The sequence below is a fragment of the Anticarsia gemmatalis genome, chromosome 16, assembly GCF_050436995.1.
Source record: "Anticarsia gemmatalis isolate Benzon Research Colony breed Stoneville strain chromosome 16, ilAntGemm2 primary, whole genome shotgun sequence".
In the NCBI taxonomy this organism is placed as follows: Eukaryota; Metazoa; Arthropoda; class Insecta; order Lepidoptera; family Erebidae; genus Anticarsia; species Anticarsia gemmatalis.
In genome coordinates, this window is record NC_134760.1 from 1,939,183 (window position 1) to 1,960,222 (window position 21,040).

At 34.6% G+C, this 21,040-nt stretch overlaps 1 protein-coding gene across 2 annotated transcripts in view; it reads right to left on the reverse strand.

Annotated features, from left to right (window-relative positions):
- Window positions 1-21,040, reverse strand: part of Pten (phosphatase and tensin-like protein) — a 57,120-nt gene that overhangs the window by 20,412 nt on the left and 15,668 nt on the right. For both annotated transcript variants that reach the window (XM_076124600.1, XM_076124601.1), the window contains exon 2: window positions 17,420-17,592. In XM_076124600.1, coding sequence (XP_075980715.1) covers window positions 17,420-17,592 — 173 coding nt within the window. The remainder of the gene's footprint in view (window positions 1-17,419; window positions 17,593-21,040) is intronic.

Here is a 21,040-nt window from a genome sequence, read left to right on the forward strand (position 1 = left end):
TTAATTTACATAGTGTTACCAGTATATATGACAAGTAGACTCGTTTAGTAAAACTGACTGTGTATGGTTACGGGTACGACGCAGACTTGCCAGTAAACTTCATCGTGTATGGCTAGTTGTTGCCACGGCTAAAGTTCAAAAAGCTTTGTTACACGACAGTAGTAATGATTAGATAACTAACTCAATATTTTCTAGTACCTAGGACCATTATGGAAATACTTGACAGCAGATAAATGTGACAAGGAAAATGGGTCGCCGGTGACGTCACACTCGTGTTACTAGATTACCATAACACTTTGATATATTATAGTGTGTGCTTATTTCTATAGCGTTGTTCTCATGGCGAGCGTATCGCACAATCTGTGGTGGAAAAATTATAAAACTACTGCCTTTTTTTCCTCCATGTGGACAATTAGCGTAGATTTCCATAAACGTCGAAGTAGCAAGAGAAAAAAGGTATAAGACTAGTGAGCTTCCAATAAAGCTGATTCGTGGTCGCGTATAACTTTAGCCACGGTAGTCAGGTATACCTAAAGTATTCTTAAGTGCTAGACTAGCCAGACTACGAATAACACGATACCTTAATCTGCATACTAGATTATTAATAATATAAGTATGATATAATAAAAGTCACATCAAATTCAGATCAATAAAATAAAAATTCAACATCACTTTTACTCAGTAATAAGATCATCGTGATTAGGTCCATTCAAGTAATTTCAGACCAATAAAACGAACCGCCATCAACACTCAAGTCATACCACCTTTCTAAAAACCATAATAATATATGCTAAAAATGGATTAATTGTGTGACTATCTCAATCATGATAGCACAACCACACCCACTAACACCGAGCGTGAAGATATCAGATACCTAAAGATATACACTATCAAAATTAAGCCCAAAGCGGTTTTTATCAGAGGACTTTATCAGTGAAATTCGTTACGTAAGCCTCGTATGATGTAATTTTAATGGATGTAATTAATGTTATATGATAATTAATATCACTATTATATCAGGAAAAGTAAAATGCGGCGAGCATGTATGATTTGTGTTAATGTGGATAAAACTTATACGCATAGGGACAATATTCTTTCCTTGAGATAGGGGTGAAATATACGTCAGTCAAAGAACATTATTTTCCTAAGCTAGAGAAAGCCATCTTGCTTTTAGCTATCTTGCTAGTCCTTAGGACTTTCAGATCAAAATGTCATGTAGTCTCCATACAATCTTGCGATTATCTGGTCAATGTTTATTCCTAACCTTAGTTAGCTTATACGAGAGTGCAAGTATCTTTCAACATATCCCTAGACGTAAAGACGCTTAGCTCATACTAACATGCGGTCATCCTATAATATATTGTGTGTTGCTTACCTCACTTAGTCGTTAACTGACTGGTTAATAAAACTATGAAAAGCATAAGCTTGAGCTTTCCACTTAAAATTATAGGACATGTTACTTGAACAGTTGAACACTTTCTACCAATTTAGGTGAAAATCTATAAGTATTTAGCTCTTTGAAGAAGGTCGAAAGGTGGGCGGTAATAGAAGCTGTATTAATCAATCAGGGCACTCTCGAGATTGTTCTAGACAAAAACTTTTATTGTGATTAGTACCAAACTTTTGGATACCTAGTCCATAAATCAATGTCCTAGATTTCTTTCTGACCAGATCAAATTAGGCTGAATGCCAGTTTTGTTACTACCCTCATGAAACATTCCCAATAAAGAAGTAAATTGAGTTCCAAGTTAAAAAGCATATTTGAGGTCATGGACTTCAGGATCTAAAAAATCTATAAGAACCGGTCTTTTAGGCAAACGGTCACCCATCTAATTCCTGTTCTCGGCAACGTTACTTTACATCTTCGATTGACTTATATAAGTTGTCTCTAAGCACCGGGTGATATTATGTGAAACTGCTATCTAATTCTCACTTAACGACATAGCAACAGCTTAATGAAGGAAGCTATCACTATTATCGGCTTATAATAACATTTTTCTAACAAATTGAATATTAATATAAATATTTTACCGTTAAATGAGCTTATGTGTATATATTTTGTAAAGCTAGACATGGAAATTGTCAAATGGATTAATTTCGTATATAATATTCGGCATTTAGCACTATCTAGTACTATAAAGACGGCAAAATTATTATGTCGTTATATATAAATTATGATAATTTTATTATAAGCACGCAATAAACGGTTAGGCAATCAGGTAGAAAAAAATTAAAATAAATTTCCTATTGATTATTAAATATGTCAGTTTTAATATACTTGTCATTGTGTTAATTTTGGTTCAGTGATGAAGTTTCTTAGTGTGCTATTTACATATTAAAAGGTTCTAAAATTAGAATTCATAGGGCCAATTTTTCCATCGCTACTTGTATATTTTTTTTCAACGAAACATCTGTCAAAAATAATTCTCAATTAAATTTGTCTGGCGATAAAAATATTGGGCATGTAAGTACATATATTTCTTTCTTTTTAATAATGCAAAAACACAATGCTATTCAAAATTAAGCTTTTATAAAATTATGTTGATAAATCCTTTTTTATTAAAGTATCGTTATAATAAAGGAAAGTGTTTTTATCGCAAGGAAAGTTTGAGAAAATCTTCAAGATATCATCAATAAATTACAGCTACACAATATATTTATCAAAACTTATCGAACTAAAGAAGGTGACACAATAGGACATAACAAAAAAAAGTTTTCACTCCAGAACATCTAAGGACGAAATTTTAAAAAATCTATTTATTCATTTTTAACCACTAGTTCGTACATAACGTTCGTACATACTGGTTTATTACCATGGGACGAGCAGAGATCAAACACCTTGCTACGATCCCTGCAAATTCCCTTTGCTTTCGTAGATCTTGTCATATGTCAGCCTGACAATAAAAATAATAAGGACCCGTGTGTAATTTCTGGTTTAACCAATCCTAAAAATAAGTTAAATTAACTTAACTTAAAAAGTACCCAGAAAAGTGATAGTTAAAACTACAACAATTTATATTATAGCGATACAGTGTACATATAAAGGCGAGTACTTATACAAATTGCATGTATCTAGGCGAGACATCGGAACATTTAGTTGTATAACGTCAAACTGAATTACAGCGTCCCGCAATAAAAACGTCAATTGCATAGGTACAACCGAATTGTACAGTCACAAGCATAAATATAACACATACTTATGCTTGTGATGTAGATGAATATTGAAAACATAGTATGTCCTATTTTAAGTTTTCGTCAGCTAACAAACACAGCATTTTCCAGTAATTTCATAACCTTATTAAATATTTTCATACATGAAATATCCAGATTAAATCACACATCAATCTTAAGGTAGTAAGAATAGACGACACCAAAGAACATCACTAGCTTCGACCACTTCTTCGACTTTTATACATTTTGCTTGCTGAGTATGCGAGTACTACGCAATCTACCTAATCCTTTTGAAGAGCATCACCAATATCACCTGTCTATGTCAATCTAAGGCCTTTTCCCCTGGAGATGTATACCTACATGAAAGCACGTTTAAAAATGTGTTTGTGCACATATTTATACTTGCAACTGTACAAGTATCAATTATAATAACAACGAATAAAAAAAATCACAATGGTAATTATCTAAAAGTCATTACGCGAAATGACTGTGGGACATACATGTGGTATGTAACGAAATAATTGTTGCGATTATAATGTCGGTTATAATAGTCGCAGTGTTGTATCAATGTCATATAAGAAGTTGGACATGACGGTTAATGTAAAGACAAATTAATCGCATAATATATGCGGATCGTGTTGTGGGTTTTAGGGAGATTAAAATGTGCATATTATTGGTATTTTGACGTTTATTTAGTCTCAATAGTATCGAAAATTGTATGGTATCAGTAGTTACATTAATGTTAAATAACTCATAAAATAACACAGAAATTAAATCAAAAAGGTATTTTATTTGACTTATTTTTCCTAGAGAATTAAATCTACCTTAAATCCTTACAGGTTTGTTGGGCACAAACCTGTAGCGTAGTGTATGCGACGAATGAAATAGAAGATATTAATAAAGAAACTATTTTTTTTAATAGCCCTTTATGTGTCCCACTGCTGGGTAAAGGCTCTTTCGTTAACTAAATAATACGAACTATTAAATCAAAATCATACTGTAGATAATAATTTGTACCGAACACCGATCGATAACTGACGTTTCCATCGTGGCATATAATGTCAATCAACTGTCAATTTATTTATTATTAATATAAACCGGCATTATTAATAGATAAGCCCTCCTGGCTTAGTAACAAGGAATTCCTATAATTTCGTAGCAATAACTCATTTAAAATTGATATTACGGAATTTGAATATAATTAGGAACGTTCCGTTGCAAAGTAATTGAACGTAATAAGGTTCGAATTTGAATAAAATTGCAGGATATGAATTAATAACGTGTAAGCGACCGGTGTTTTGAACTAGCATTTTATGACTACATTTTTCGAATATGTACTTTAAAACCACATTTGGTTTCGAATTCAATTGATATCTTGACATATTTCATAATTCACCCCGGTTTAGCCACTTCTGTGTAAGGTTCAAATCACTAATCAGCTGGTATTTTAACAGTAGTATTCATACGCTACCTGTCACTTAATTAAGCAGATAGGTTACTTGACACTTATGCATAAGCAGCCTAGAAATTCAGACAATAAAATTTGCATTTACTTCTCAAATTTCCAGTCATCAGGTAGCGTCAGACGAGGAATCTTACTGACCAACAATATAAGCAAATATTTTCAAAATCAGCGTACCGAAAAGTATCCATACGATTTAATTTTCAATCAGCACTCAATTAGCGTGGAGTCACTCCTCCCGTCATTGAAGGAGTGCCTTGTCTAGTATTAATGACTATAATGTACTAATGTCATTGCCTTGTCATAACCCCCACCGTCCTTGTGTGTCCTCAACCTAAACTTTCACGTGTACTTTATATTTATCCGTGAAATGCGTTAATCATAATTCTTTATTTTATCAACATGTCGACCAAAATGTCAATGCTCTTGCGATTGTTCAATGCGATTTGTTATCATTCAAGAAATGTGATATCGAAATAGGTATGTACAGACTTTGTGACTGGACCTAGAAATTACTCGTACATTTTATAATCTTTATGCGACACATTAAAGAATCCCACACGACTATATTTTGATATGAAAGCAATATCTTATTACGCTTCAGACACTCTAGCTCTACTAACACGGAGATAAAAAATATATAGAATTAATTTACGATTAAACATGTGACAATATCGTACAAGGTTTACACAACGACAACATTTCTCCCTATAGCAACAACCAAAGTACACCAATAAAAAAATCAAACAACACAATCTGATAAAAGAAAAACTTTAATAGATTTTATGATACGATAAATAAACATTTCTATTTCCTTGAATAACGTACATTTTTAGTGGAAACTGCTCGATCCATTCCGTGATATGCGTTATCAGTGAACAACTGATAGCGAGTGTAGGGAGGGTGTCGGTGGCGACATCTAGTCTAGCACATCGGCACACGCACGCCGGTGTCAAAGACCATCCCGCAGACGCACAGACGCACATTCTACCTACGCGACGTTTATCTAACACTGATTGACACTATCACAACACAAGCGATAATGATACCATCATCCAAATATAGAAAGTAATATACTAATGGAATGTTCCATTTACACTTACTTATATTTGTTTGAGTGCTTATTGCTTGTAATTCGCTTTAGTGAAGCTCCTAATGCGTTGCTGTAAAGTGTCAAGTTAGTTTTCAATATGGAAGTTGCGAGTTAGCGGTCTAAGCCTAAATAGTTTGCGTAGGGTTTTAATGAGCTCGAGCGAGGACTGTGACGTATTTGTTATGTTTCATAATTATTGACGTGTGGAGTACACAAGTGTTCGTATGTTACTTGACAGTACAGTCAGCGTGTCTAAGTATCACATTAACACATTCGCGCAGTTGACGTCAATAATTAGGAAACTTCATGAACGAGGAAAACGTCAGACGCCATCTTTAGATGGCCCTAATTACGTACCATTAATCAAGATTATACACTTGGCTCCCTTTCTGGCATAAGCAGTTGGCCCATCTAAGCGTACTAAACTTGAACAAAATGGATGGATAGACGGAATAATTGACAAAGTGCGTGTTCACGCAGAGAAAAGGCTCCCGAAGTAGACTTAGTTGGTAATACATAAATTAAGCTTATTTTCATAGATACGGGAAGTTTGAGTCAGCCAATTACAGGAGCTTAACAGGATAGAGGACTGTCATGCTCAAGTAAGGTTTAATGAACAGACGGATTGACGTATTTCTAAACTTTTCTTATAATAATTATTAATAATCCATAGATTAGGTAGTACTATTATTATCTACGCGTTATCGTTAGACTTATAGTGTCCGCGGTGATGCATTAGTCACAAAGCCACGTGACAGTAAGCCCTGGATCAAAGATCACGGCACCTCATGATAGTGGCCTGCTCCATGGCTTCTCTGTTCAAAGTGCAGCACCCCGAAACTGTACGTAATTGTTACATATCTTGTATTATAGATAACGGTATTTTACCCATTAGTGTCTTAATAATGCTGGGGTGGATCTTCTTTTATTATGAAAAGAAACAGGCCGAATCTTGTCATGGTCAAGGTGAAAAACATATCTGGATCTTATGCCATGTAAATAGATCTTATGCTTTCTGTACACGCGCGAAAAACAGACAGAATAGCATATCTTATATTTTAGTATCAGGGGGTTCGAAATAAAAATTCAGAACAAACGAAACAGTAGTGAGAAAACTTTATATTTCATCGATATGTTTTATTGAACCATTGATAACCAAGTAGTTAGTGTTTTCGAATCTTTGGGTATACAATCAGATACCTGCAAAGGTTCTCTTGGGTTATTTTCCTTCCCCATACACGAAGATAATTCAATAGTAAGTATGAGACTTCGGAATCCTGAATATACAAATGGGTAGCGTAATCAGATGGAGCAGGGGGTACGAAGTTATTCGTTATCTTACACCACCGGCGGGTCGTCGCCCCTCATTAGTGTTGTATTTCACATTAATTACGGTCTCAATTAAAATAATGCTTTTAATCATTACGCGGAGAATTTCCTTATAAACTTGGCTGGTATTGCAGCGGAAACGTAGTCGCCATTTTACGATAACTATTTATATAAAGATGTCGAAATGGCTGTTACTAAAAGCTGTATTTATTGAGTCTAATTGTAGGTTTCACTTTATATCTCGTCAGGTTTAGACATTAAAGGCCCTTTATGCTGCAGACGTCTAGAATCAACATGATTGTAAATAAATCTTATGTAAGACTTCAATAAATTAGCAAGCAAAATTCATGATTAATTCTTAGATGATTATACAACTTACGAACATAAATCATAAATCTAAATATGTATATCTTGTCGGAGCCAAATATTACACTTATCCGCAATTAAAATGCTATTTGAATGTGAACATAAATTCTCCTTTTTGATGTACAATCCAAATGTCAATCAAGCATCTGCCAAAAAATCTTTACGTACATTTTGCATCTTGTACATCACATTGCCAAAAAATCGTCCATTAATTTATTAGGTTAAATATAGGTCACCCGTTTACCCTATGTGCAATAAATACGTGATGAATGAAGCTAGTTGATGGAGACGACGTAGGAGTAACGCATCTAGACTTAGCACATCTATGAGTGGCACACATTGTTCTATAATAAATATCGTATTGAACTTATGAGCGCGTTAACACTGTCTGTGACATTTTTAGACTGTATACATAAAGTGTGTGTTCTGACGTCATTTGACCCGTATAGCTGCCAAATCCCTCGTGCATTGCGACCCTAGCGTTTAATACACGAACTGAAAGACGTTGACGAAGACAGAGTAATAAAATTTAACGAATTTTTTTATAGTTCAATGTTTCAAGTTGCAGTACTCCTGGGGGGGAAAGAGTTTGTGAACTAAGTAAATAAAGCAAGGATGATAAAAACAGTGAAAACACTCTCAGAAGTTTTTAAGTCGTAAAACGTGACCAAGATGGCTGAGGGGCTATTGGCCTATGAAGGGGATTACAAAATATCTCTACGCGATATCATTTTAGTTACAAACATTTTCTATAATATTAAAAATAGGACAAATTTACTGCATATACGTTTAAGTCATTATTATGTTTAACTGGTAGAATGATGATGGCATAACGTAAAACAATTGTAACAAGATCTTATATTATAGGCACTGATCTACTTAACAACTAAACCTTTATTAATATCTTTAAAGCAATTTATCATCGTCTATAACATTAAACACGTACAAAACAACTCGCTTTTAATCACAGAAACTTGTCCCTGTCAAACAGTAGTCCAATTTATAGTAATCACATTCCCTATAGAACTAGAAACAATACCTAGAAGGTACTTGTATCAATTGACGACAATGTAGCCTTTAAAACCGGCTAGGAGTTATGCACAGGTGTCTGTGGAGGTCACTTCGTATCTATAATCCTGGCGGTCAGCTGTGACCAGTAGAGTCTAGACGCAAATTGTGATTAAGGCTGCTTTACTTTTGATGTATTGTTAATGATATGGTGTGAGGCTATGAGAGGACTCTTGTTATGAAATAGAAATTATATGACAAGTGTATTTTTTTTAAAAGTGATGTTATTTCATTAAAGTCGGGCGTAATACTTAAAGCCTGTTGTTTTGTTTTGTTATTTGTAAGAGATTATTTTATAGGAATAGTTGTCAATCTAGGGTGAACACATATCGAAAAAAATCCATCAGTTTAAAGGTTTCTTAGTAAACAACCACAATAGAGACCAACTTTTGTAATGCTCTCCGAGGCACGAAAGCTCTACTCAAATACCACTAACCCCCGGTTTCTGAGGTACATTTAACGGTAGTTTATCTATTCAATAGTGTTAAAACTCATACAAAAAAACGCAATTGAATAGATAAACTACCGCTTAATGTACTCAGAAACCGGGCATAAATAAAGAAGATAAAAGCAGTACTCTTATTGCAATTGATTTTGTTTTCTAGCTATTAAAGCTACGAATTTGGATTTTAATGATACACGAGGACATGAAATTTCTCAAACTATTTATAACTCATTTATGTACATAATTAATACATATATACATAGTAACAACGTAACGTAATGATCAAAATGATGCCAATACATTCATTTAGAGTCTCGTTCTGAAAATAGGGAAAATTGTGATATAATATTCAATACACGCGTCTTAAATATTGTAGTATAGAAAATACGTACATGTGAGTAATTAAAAACTAGGTTATATTTTTTCCCTAGTTTATTTCTACGTATTTTATTTCAGTGCATATATAGTTCGCGGATAAAGCAATGGAAGGAAGCCGTCGTTGCGTCCATCTCCCGCACTCCTCTCCTACATGTCTTGTTTTTATTGTTTTGCTTTTTTCGCAGCTAATTACTGCTATACTCAGACACACAAAGTTAAACGGCGCGTACTACACTTGAGAGGTATACTTAGGCGTTTCGTTCACGACACTACGCAAGTCTTCGGTAAGATTTCTATAGTAATCCATTAAGGTTCGTACACGATTCGTCCTGCAACTGGCTTTGTATCGCGGTAGTCGCTTAGAGACTAAAATTGTTGAGTATTGAAGATTTGCGTAGACTACGAGGGGCCTTACGGTCATCGGTACTTATGACGAAAGTAACTTGAAACAAAAGGCAAACCAATAAAAATACCCAATAGGTTTATATGTGTTACATTAAACTTTAATATATTCGAATTATTAGACGAGATTGCGTGACGCAATGTGGCGTAATCCTAAATATTACAATTATAATCATTTTCATGATTGCAATATACAATTTGGTTACATCTAATTTTACAGTCAAAAGCCTATAATATTATAGTTTAATTTAAATTTATAAAAAAAATTGCCTTTTTATTGCAAAATTAATGACTTAATTATATACGCGTAAAGAAAATGTTAATATTTGGATAAAACAAGTAATATTAGGTATTATTAAGGAAAGAGGAACAAATATGATAATTATTCAAGGCTATTTACGTATCCACGTGTCGTACGGTGGCACCATGTCGCACCCACTACTAGAAATTGGCAGAACGTACTGTCAATGTCACTTAACGTTAGAAAAAAAAATCTTTTTGTCTTTTACCGTGAAATCATTCCCGTCCTCGTTTTCTGACTAATGTAAAATATATTTTACCGTAGGAAATAAACTTCCTTCCTGTATTATATGGCAAATGGAATTAGATGTTGTATTACGTGTCAAAGACGATTTGAATTCGCGGGTCGGGGTCAAAGATATTTTCGTTCGAATAGTTAAAGAGTAAATTTGAATTAATGTTATTTTATAATCAGTAGGTAGTGCTTAATGAAGAAGGTAAAATCACGTTTTAAAACAGACACGGTAACCCAATTCGATGAACAAGGACGCACAAATTGCCCGCTCCATATGTCGCGATCGCAATAAGAGTACACAGCACACACCTCAAAACAGTATGTATCATAATGAACCTCTTGTATACGAAAATTGATCAAACACCGCCTTATTTCATTACAATAGTTCCTTTATAATTGTTCACGATTAAACAATTCGTGAACTAATCTTCCGCAATGTTAAGGTGCGTATAGATCTACGCAACGTAACATGTAATGAGAATTTGGCTTCCAAACAGCTGTACCTATGTAACAAAATTCCTTTAGCTCAAACGTACGACATACACGAACTTTGCATTTGACGCTGAGTTATTAATTTTATAAAAAGTTGCATGTGCTATCTTATTATCTCTTGTTTTTTTTTACTATTACTTCCCCGCAGCCGCTTGCGGTTATATTCAAAAACACAACGCTATTTGTCGGTTGTTATACAGTGCAGCAGCGCGATTCCCTACCACTATCGACTATCAACAACCGGCTAGCTAACGAGATATTTTGTATGAAAATATGATCAGCGCCTCTAGGGGGCTATGTAAGAACTATTATTGCAGCACATTTTAAATGTCAAATCTTCGGTTCTCAATGGTACTGACTGTAGAGAATCACGCTACAAGTTCATAGTGGATACTCGGTTCTCGAACGCGCCCTAAAATGGTGCAATCACTCAAAATAATGTTACATTAAATGGCGTAGATCTGTACACACTATTAGACGAATACTTTAAAACCATCTGAGTTATTTAAAGCGGACCATATGTATTAAAACAGCTGATACTGCTACTGATACAAGTGTGAAATAAATTATATATCGCGACAAAAACTGTTATATAAAATAACATTTGCTATATGACACTTTGTTCAAATTAAATTCGGTTGGCCGTTGGTACAGATGTCTGGGTGTGATCAATTAATATTTTCGTCGAATTGTTTTATAATTACGAAAACTTTCGAATAACAGAACAGCAATGCCCGAGGTAATTTAAAATCCCATAATAATGTAACATATTATGTACATAGTTAATGCAAAATCTAAGTTTTGTTAGACAATATAAATCACCAAAATCTGTATTTTTTATAAGTGTTCACAATAGCGGGAGATCCACTTAAATAAATACAATAAAAAAGTCGACACATTATTTGTGGGAAAGAAAAGTTATTTAATACTAATTTAAAACTGAAAAAACAATAACATATAAAAAGAAGGACAGTCATGTGATCATTACATCATTAATGCAAAGAATCGTTCATTAATAATATAATATAATATAGTTTCGAAAAAACCGCATCGTCGAGTTTGCGTGTACCGGCACACGTAGACAAACTTACACGGGCTGTGACTCACCTCTTCATTATAAAATATATTTGTTGTCACAGCTTGCAGCAGATAACGAACGATCAACAATTATGTAACTCTCGTTAACCCCTACGGTGACATTCGTCCTAAAACATTAATTATGCAACTTCTTTTATAATTTAACTCGAGTTTAATGCTAAAATTTCTATCTCCTGGTTTTTGAGATACATTTAGCCGTAGTTAATACATTTATTCAATAGCGTTGAAACTCATATAAAAAAACTATTGAATAGATAAACTACCGCTAAATGTACTCAGAAAACGGGGATATGACTATCCGAACGATTCCCGTGTCATCCAATTGCAAGTGCTAATGGTGTTTTCTAATTTATATTATTACAATAGTTTTTAAAAAGTAGCACGGAGTTTGGTAAGGCCTCGGTATATGGCTGCACTATGCCCTATTACATAGGGCTAATGGCTAAACGTGTGGTAGGCAGACGACGTCAGTGTATGTATTACAAGTCTGTTTGCACTTTCGGGTATAAAATACGTGATGTTATGTTTGTATATCAGTGTAATTTTGACATTAAACTAGAGTTCGTAGTATAAAATATGCTGTGTAATATTTACACAGTATTTGACAGCCGAAAGGCGCAACGTCCGACAGGGACGGACACTATCTTGACAGTTTTGAGGAGAATGCATCAAATTGAACATTTTATGGGGATTATTATCAGATACGCGAGTTCTATGTATTTTGCTTTCACCTGTGCTCACAAAATTTAGAGATATTATAATTTTATTCATTTTTATGGCCATTTTCAATCAGTATTGACTTTGTTGCTGTAGACCATACATTCAGAGGCATTAAGTACATCTAGGTAATGCAATCGCAGGATTCCACTTTCTTTCCATAAACCCATTAATAATTAACTGGTATGCAAGAACATACTTCCGAATTGCATCACAAAAATGCATTTAAATCTACTTTGTCATATACGAGTTATAACAAGTAGTTGAACGGACGTCAATCGCATTACAATCAGGACCAGTCATCCTGCGATCACGGCTGATGCAATTCCTATGAAACACTAGAAAATCAAAACTAACACGACATAAGGGCGATTTTTCCATCATCAGATATCATTAAATTGTAGATTTTCCCATAAATTATCTACTAAAATATCAGAGTTTTTCGTGGAAAAATCGCCCCGATTCTGTTATCGTTACATTACTTTGTTCTACGAATTATTTCGCCGTTTTGACAGATTTTCCGTATACATTAGGTATGTGTTAACACGTTTAAACTTTCCTTAAAAAATACCTATCGACGAAAGATAGGCAAGAAATACCTAGCAATTAAAAACTAACTTATTAATTAACGCGTCGCCTTGCTTAGAACTATCCAGAAATTATAGCAATCAAGCATATTATTTACCTCAACTTTCGCCTATCATCAAATACTTATTTTAAAAAGCTACTAATTAGTTAATAATTAGTTAATTGAATTAAAAAGTTTACCTCCCCGATTTAGTATTTCACAGTTTATTGATCCGTATTAACCCTCGGATCTTCAATATGGTCAGCTCATTTAGGTTCGGTCAATAGTTCAACGAGTTCAAATTCGAAGCCGGCGCCCTTGGGCAACGGTTAACACCCTAGCCGTTGGACTGTACCCGATTATACTGCAAGGGTTAACAGAGGGTGTGTTGCTATGGGCATTGGGTGAAGGGATTGTTTGTGATAGGGATTTGGGTGATACTAGATATATATTTCTTTACTGTTCAATACAAACTGAAACTACAGTCTAAAATTGATTTTATTCTTAAGACGATACGTCTAGGCTTTATTTCGGTGGCTGCATAAAATTTGAGCTCAATATGCTTCAGAGTTTATAGTGGGTCCGCTTGTTGCTATGCAAAATGAAGGGGCCTGTTGCTTTAGGGCAAGTTGAACAACTTCGACTCCAGTTTGACCACTAACGAGAAGAAAAGAAACAATTTTCAAAAGCGTTGATTGGTAACCCTTTGCCCTAGAAATGCAGCTGTCCGGTAAATACGAAAAAAAAAATGTTGCACAATAGTGTGACCGGTTAGGCATTCAAAACTTCCCCTATATTATGCAATATTGCAACCGTAACCTTGTAATGCTCCCCATGACCTCGAAAGCTCCCCTTGCACAGGGCAGTCGAATGGTCATAATAAGTTTAGGGTGTTATTAGCATGTAGATTGGGGTCTGTTTCCAATCTAAGCCCGGTGCGGTTGATTACTTTCACATGGAGAGCCGATGTTCAATACTTGGTTAATATGAATGCAGATGACCTGGGCTACTAGTTTCCAGTGATTACACTTTGAAATTGCTTCTACGAATTATGTTTTACATTGCGATTTCTTATTATCGTTTTTCTTTCACTTGGGTACTGGACCATTTTTGCTTCTGTTATTAAGCAACAGGTATTAGTTTGTGTCTAAGCAAAAAGTATTTAAATCCTAGATATTTTCATCTTAAAAATAGCAACAAACAAAATGTTATAAAAGATAAAGTCAGATTAATCCGGAGAATTATGCATACCTACGATATGAATCACGGTCACCTATCAAAAACCAAATCTCGATACAGTAACTTTCCGCGTAGATCGATCGATCTTGCGCAGTAGCTATTTATTTAGCCACGAGCGAATCGTGCCCTCGCCATAATAGCGCATAATATTGTACTTAATGCACACTCGCTTCCGTACATAAAGGATATTTAACTGAAATAACAGTTACTGTATTGATAACCTAGATACACCGAGTACAATGCTGATTATATTTTTCTCAATATGAATCAATCACGTAACAGCGTTTTATCATGCTATTCGAAATTAAAAACAATCTTGTTTTCAAAGATAGTACACAAAATAATACAATGCCATCAAAAACATTCTGTAAAAACCTCAAGTCTCGCCGTAAAAAGTTGTGAGATCTATATAATACCAAGTCGATTAATCTATTTAGTCTCTACTTAAAGGACCTTCTGTCTTAAGTTATTACATATGTTATTATCATGCCAATTTTAAAAAAATACCTTTAAAACAAATAGACCGACCTGGCCATCGCAAGATTTGATTATTAGTATGTATCACACTACACAGCACGACAAGAAGTTAATGCTCCTGAAATGGCGAATTTGTGTTTTCTTGCGATGACCAAGTCGATCTATTTGTTTTAAAGGTATTTTTTTAAAATTGGCATGATAATAACATATGTAATAACTTAAGACAGAAGGTCCTTTAAGTAGAGACTAAATAGATTAATCGACTTGGTATTATATAGATCTCACAACTTTTTACGGCGAGACTTGAGGTTTTTACAGAATGTTTTTGATGGCATCTCACTTCTTTTTGTAGAGCGAACATAAGTCCAATTTGTATGGAAAGACGTTTTTTTTTCATAAATCAACATATTTTCTTATGGGAATGTTGTTCAGTTTCATGGGCTAAACACCCTTACCCACCCTTTACCACCTCCCGTTATGCCTAATATAGTAGGTACCTATTTACACCTATTTATTTTATTTTCTACAGTAATAATAATTCCTTAACTGCAAATGTAACCTTGTAATCTTATACATTTATATGGGATTACAAAGTTATTGTTGCAGTTGGTGTATTTAGAAAACTGGACCGAAATTAGAAAATATTAAATTTTTCCCATGATTAAGACACTAAACCCTATTTGTATTCTAAATTTTAAGCTTCTAAGTCTGCTAGAAGTACCTTAGACTTTTGATGATCGGTGAGTCAGTGAGTCAGTGAGTCAGTGAATCAGTGAGTGACAAAATTCAAAATTTTAACAAGTTGTCATTCTTAAACTACTGGTTCAAATTGACTGAAATTTTAAATATACCGTGTTTATACAATGACTGATTAGTTGCTGAAAATCCAGGCTTCTTGTTTTATCCACAACGAAATTATAGGGGTGTCAAAAATAGCCCGAATTGCTTCGAGAAAAGGATGTTACGGCCGTGCCGCTTTTTTTTTGCTCGACTTGCGGGGGCACTTCCGTGCCCCCAGATTACTTAAGAATAACGTTTAAGGTAAATGTTTTGCGAGTCTCGGGAGAAATTGTAAAAAGAGTTCTCTTATAAAAATCTTAATTTAACCCAATTTAAATTAGGGAGATTTTTCCCTGTGAAGGGTAATTAAATAATGGAAAAGGGTTTAAGTTAAACATTTTGCTGAGGTGAACGCGTTGACATTTTGTAACGTTTGTTACCAAGAAAGTATGTTCTTTTTTTATTTAAATTAACTGAACTGTGTCGTGTGGAAACTGAAACCTGAAAAAGTGAATTTTGAGTCTTGGGACAGTTGATTTAAAATTATTTGCTGCTGATAAGGATTGAGTATTATCGAAACTCAATTACCTACTCCTTACCATGATTATCAAATTTAAATTCTTACTATTTGCGTCCTACATATATTATACGCAGTCAGTACACCATATTCATCCAAATATGGATTCTGACCTAACAAATGACAGCAGAGCACGCCCCTATACCGTCATAAGTTGCGTCAAAGAAAGAAGGAAAGTAATTGCGACTGACGACTATCCGTCATTTACAATCAATACATAATTATGTACATACCTACCCCATAATATGTTATTTTATAATTGATCATTACACAAGGAAAACTAACACCCAAAATGACATACAGAGCTTCAAGATAAAAATATTATTTAGCCTTAAACTACTGAACGCGCGTCATTCCCATATTTGATTTCCGTTTCGATGTTTTTGGCTACAAATATAGGTCATCAATTTAGCGCTGTATAAAGGTGTTACCGCCCTATTTCGTCGTGAGGAAAATGTCATTAATTCGTAACAATACAAGCCCTTACAAGTGACAAATTACGTGGGAACGCCTCAAATCACTTTAAACGGGGATTAACGTGGAGGTGCGAAGTAAAGTCCTTCAATTGTGCCTTATAAATAATTCTATGAATCGTATGGGAGGATGGAAAGCTTGATGAAAATCGTTCATAGACTCATGATGACTTAAGCCGTAGGTTTTCTAATCATACTAACGAACTCTTGACCAGAGGATAATACCGGATTCTGTTCGTGTAATAAATTATGAAAACTCTTAATTAAAGCCGTGATTCTCAAGCCTTTTATGTACCTATAAATATTCTTGTTTATTTCGCAGTTAGACAAATTGAACAACAATATTAATCAATTCTGCAAACTGGAAATCATAGGCTATTTAGTTAATTATTACTATTTGAAACCGCGACATCTTCACTATTCTTCGAAGATCTATTATAGTATACCAAAAACAAAGGATTCGTTAAATAACCACAACCAACCATGATTACGAGTTTTTACGGAGAACAAGACCTTCAGGGGTTTCGAAAAATATGTCTATCAAACTTTTCACAGTATTCTTACATTACAGACTATTGTAATCATTCATTGTTTTATTTTAGCCCTCAGGTTATACAAGTGTAGCCAGATAAAGGGCTTAATTACTTTTTTCCGAAACACACATATTTGACGACATAGTGAAGGCTGACAAAATACATCAAAATCTTAAAAGTAACTTATAAATAAGTAAAAAAATTGAAGTTACTCACCCTATCGTGAAATTTCCCACTGTCATACGCCCTCTCCGAGCATAAATTGTATATCTTGTAATGGTCTTTGTGCATTTTCTCCAGAAACCTGTACACTTCGTCTATGTGATTTCTATATACACCCTCTAACCTCTCCGCAGGGAAGCCCATTGCTATCAGCTTGTCTGTGATATCTGTACCAAAATAGGTTAAGGAAACCAAAAAATGGAAAGCTGGAAAAGAAATTACAAAAAATCTTGTGTTCTAAAAAAATACTACATAATTCTGGGCAAAAATTGTAGCAAAATTTGAGAAATTATATCGAGATTTCCACCGCAGCATACATAAGTCGCTTTACCAGAATAGCGTTAGAATTGGATCGGAACATCGTAAAAGGTCATAATAACCTGCGCGTTGCAATTTTGTATTACATTCAATGACTTTTGGTTCCGAATGTACTGTATATTTAGTTTCTCAAATCAAGTTTATTTGTAAGGCAAGCTGTATACATAATTACTGTATACATAAGACTCAAAAAGAAGGCGTTGCAACTAGTCGACACATTAAAACTTTCTAAATATAGGTGCTTAATCAATACAGGTTTTTAAAAAACATAAAGTAGAGTATAAAACCCTGTATTTTTATAAAATCATTAGCGTAGAGATCGATGTTGTGTGGTGAATAACAATCAGAAAACCTGAACTGTATATAAATAGATATAATAATGAAACAATTGTATTTGAACGTGTATTGTGTATATTATTATCATCGGTTAGTTGAAGGAAACATCCTACAATTGTTTGATAGCATATACTCGTAAAACCAGGAACAACAGGACAGATATTCAGTTACTAACTTAATATTGAATGAAGTATACAGATAAGCAGAGATTCACCCGCACTGAACACTTTTTTATATTTTTTTACTGTCCCACTGCTGGGCAAGGGTCTCCTTCGGGTCTCTCCTCCTCCGAACGAGGATGGACTCAAAGCCTAACCCCTCGCTAGACCTTGAGTCTACAATAACCTAACCATATTCTACCTTAACTTAAAAAGCGATCTACCACCATAGCTTGATAACTTGCATTAAAGTCTGTAAATCACTTCAATCCAAAGAAATTTCGATACAAATACCTCAACATTTGTGTCAAAGGTTACAAAAACCGCATCATTAATTTCCAAAGAAAACAACTCATCATAATAATGACGATTCCACGACCATTACCAACACAGTTTAAAGTCGAAATTACGAGGCATTTTCGCAATGAATAATCATGCGTGTCATGGAGTCATGGCGAACCAGGATCCTATCAGACCACAGCCTACAAATCAAGGTCTATCGAAATCCGCTTTCCCGTCACGTCAACGGTTCAGTATTCTTTCTCTATCCGCGTTTATCATGTATGTTCTAACAGTATGCAACAGTCATTGCACCCGGCGAAGCATACGTGAATAAAATATTTTAGCCCGCCAGTTATTTGCCTACATATAACAATGACAGAACAAGGTTATAGTATGCAATTGTGCATACAATTATTGGTCAAAGTACATGAATCTGTAATGCGGTCGGGATTTTGGATAGCATTACGAAGAATTAATGGCTGGTGAAAAGGAAAATTCGTTCGTAATTAGCGTACAATCATTTCTAATTGGAAGAATACGTAATAATGTGTTTGTTTACGCCTTGTATTCAATTATTTGTAAGGTCAAAACAGAGAAATGATCTAGTTGATTTGACTTCTGTTTGGTTACAATTGAAAAGCCTAAGATCTGAATTGGTTCAGTTGGTAACCAGAAGTCAGAAAGGTTAGTGAAAAATAGTAACATTGTAAATTACAATAGAATATTCATATCAGTATTTATAAACAGTAATTAAATAGTGTAACGCACAACCATGACAATGTTGTCCTAGTCTTAGCGACAAACTATTCTAGTTTATTTCCAAAAGCAATAAAAGTCTATGTGCACTTTACGAAGCTGCCAAATGTACTGCTCCTGCGGCACTTGCGGAGTTTGACGTACGTAATATAACGTCAGGAAATTAGAGAATTACGTAAAAACTGTATTTGACGCACTGTTTGAATAGAAAAAAAAGGTACTTTTAACATATCGTTTAAATGAAACACACGTCGCTTTTTTATTGAAAGAAAACAAACATTAATGGAAAACAAGCGTCACTGCCTACCTACTTTAAACCTGTCATAGATTGTGGCATTGTTAGGCATGGACATGCTACGATTTTTTGAAAGAGGTAAAGAATTACAGACAGTCGCTATTATTGACATTATATTTTTGGTCCAAACTTTTAAACGCTTTGGACAACCGTGCAAAACTTATGCAACTTCTTTTGGACATGCGCCTTCGCTCCCTAGATCCGCCTATGATTGTAGACCATCACGCATAGCCTAGTTCACAGATATAGTCAATTTTTAACCGACTTTAAAAGGGGAGGAGGTTCTCAATTCGACTGTATGTATTTTTTTTGTGTCATTAACTTTTTATCAATAAATACTTTTTACCAATGGGTAAAAGTCTACCTTTGTACTTTCAAAATGACTGCGTGTGGACTGTGGTGTAATTCTCCAGTAAACTCTAGCTAAGGGTTACAGAATCAAGTTATCAGACAAATTATAAGTATAATATTGCATATTATCTAGTTATCTAAAGGTATACGAGCCACGTGATGAAAACTTCTAGGTCAATAGTCATTCATTTGATTAAGATCGTTCATGTGGTAACAGCATTTAATTTGATAAGAGAAAGCGGCCACGTGACTCTGCACTTGCCAAGTCCTATGAATACTCCTTAATATTGCAGCAGTTCATGTATGGATTTGGAATATTGGATTGGCATAAAACATGTATCAAGTTCCTTACGATGACGAAAGCTGGCCAGTTTTAGATTTCTATCACAGATTTTCACGCTGGTATAACGTTGAAGATCCTACTATACTTAATTGAAACGTAGGTTTATTCCCTAAAAATGATGAGTTACTTTACTTATCCATATTGCACTGCGATTAAGCCCTCAATTTAACCCTTTCACCTCGAACCAAAGAGTATAAATAGAGGTTAAAGGTTTAAAAACCTGCCTCAAAAATCGAATCCTCAACTCACACGAGCAAGGCACGAACCTCCTTAAATAGATCGTAATTAAAAAGATAGTATCAGAGATTGCGTCACAAGCGCCTATTCGAAGTGTAGCATCGAATCGTCTCGGCTAACGGGACCGTTGCCATGGCAACAGCTGAGGGCCAACGTACTATGTTAATGCAACAATATACTATCATAGACTGGCATCTGTTGCAACGAGTTTTAAAAAGGTTGTTGCAGCACCGTGTGGAGACTAGATGCCTAATTTATATTGTGCCTGTCACGGTTTTGTTTTACAAGACATGATTTGTGATCGGGATTTGCTTGAACTAGGGTTATTTTGAATCATTTTTGCGGTAGATTTTTAAATTCGGTATGATCTGAAAGTATTATTTATGGTTTAAATATTTCGCTGTATAGTAAGAGCCCCCGCAAACTACGAACTTTCTATCGGCCGATAGTTTGGTCGGCTTCTTAATCAGTATGAAGATGTATGCAGATGCGCACATTATAGTCATTCAGTATCGGGCGATAAAAAAGTTTGATGGGCT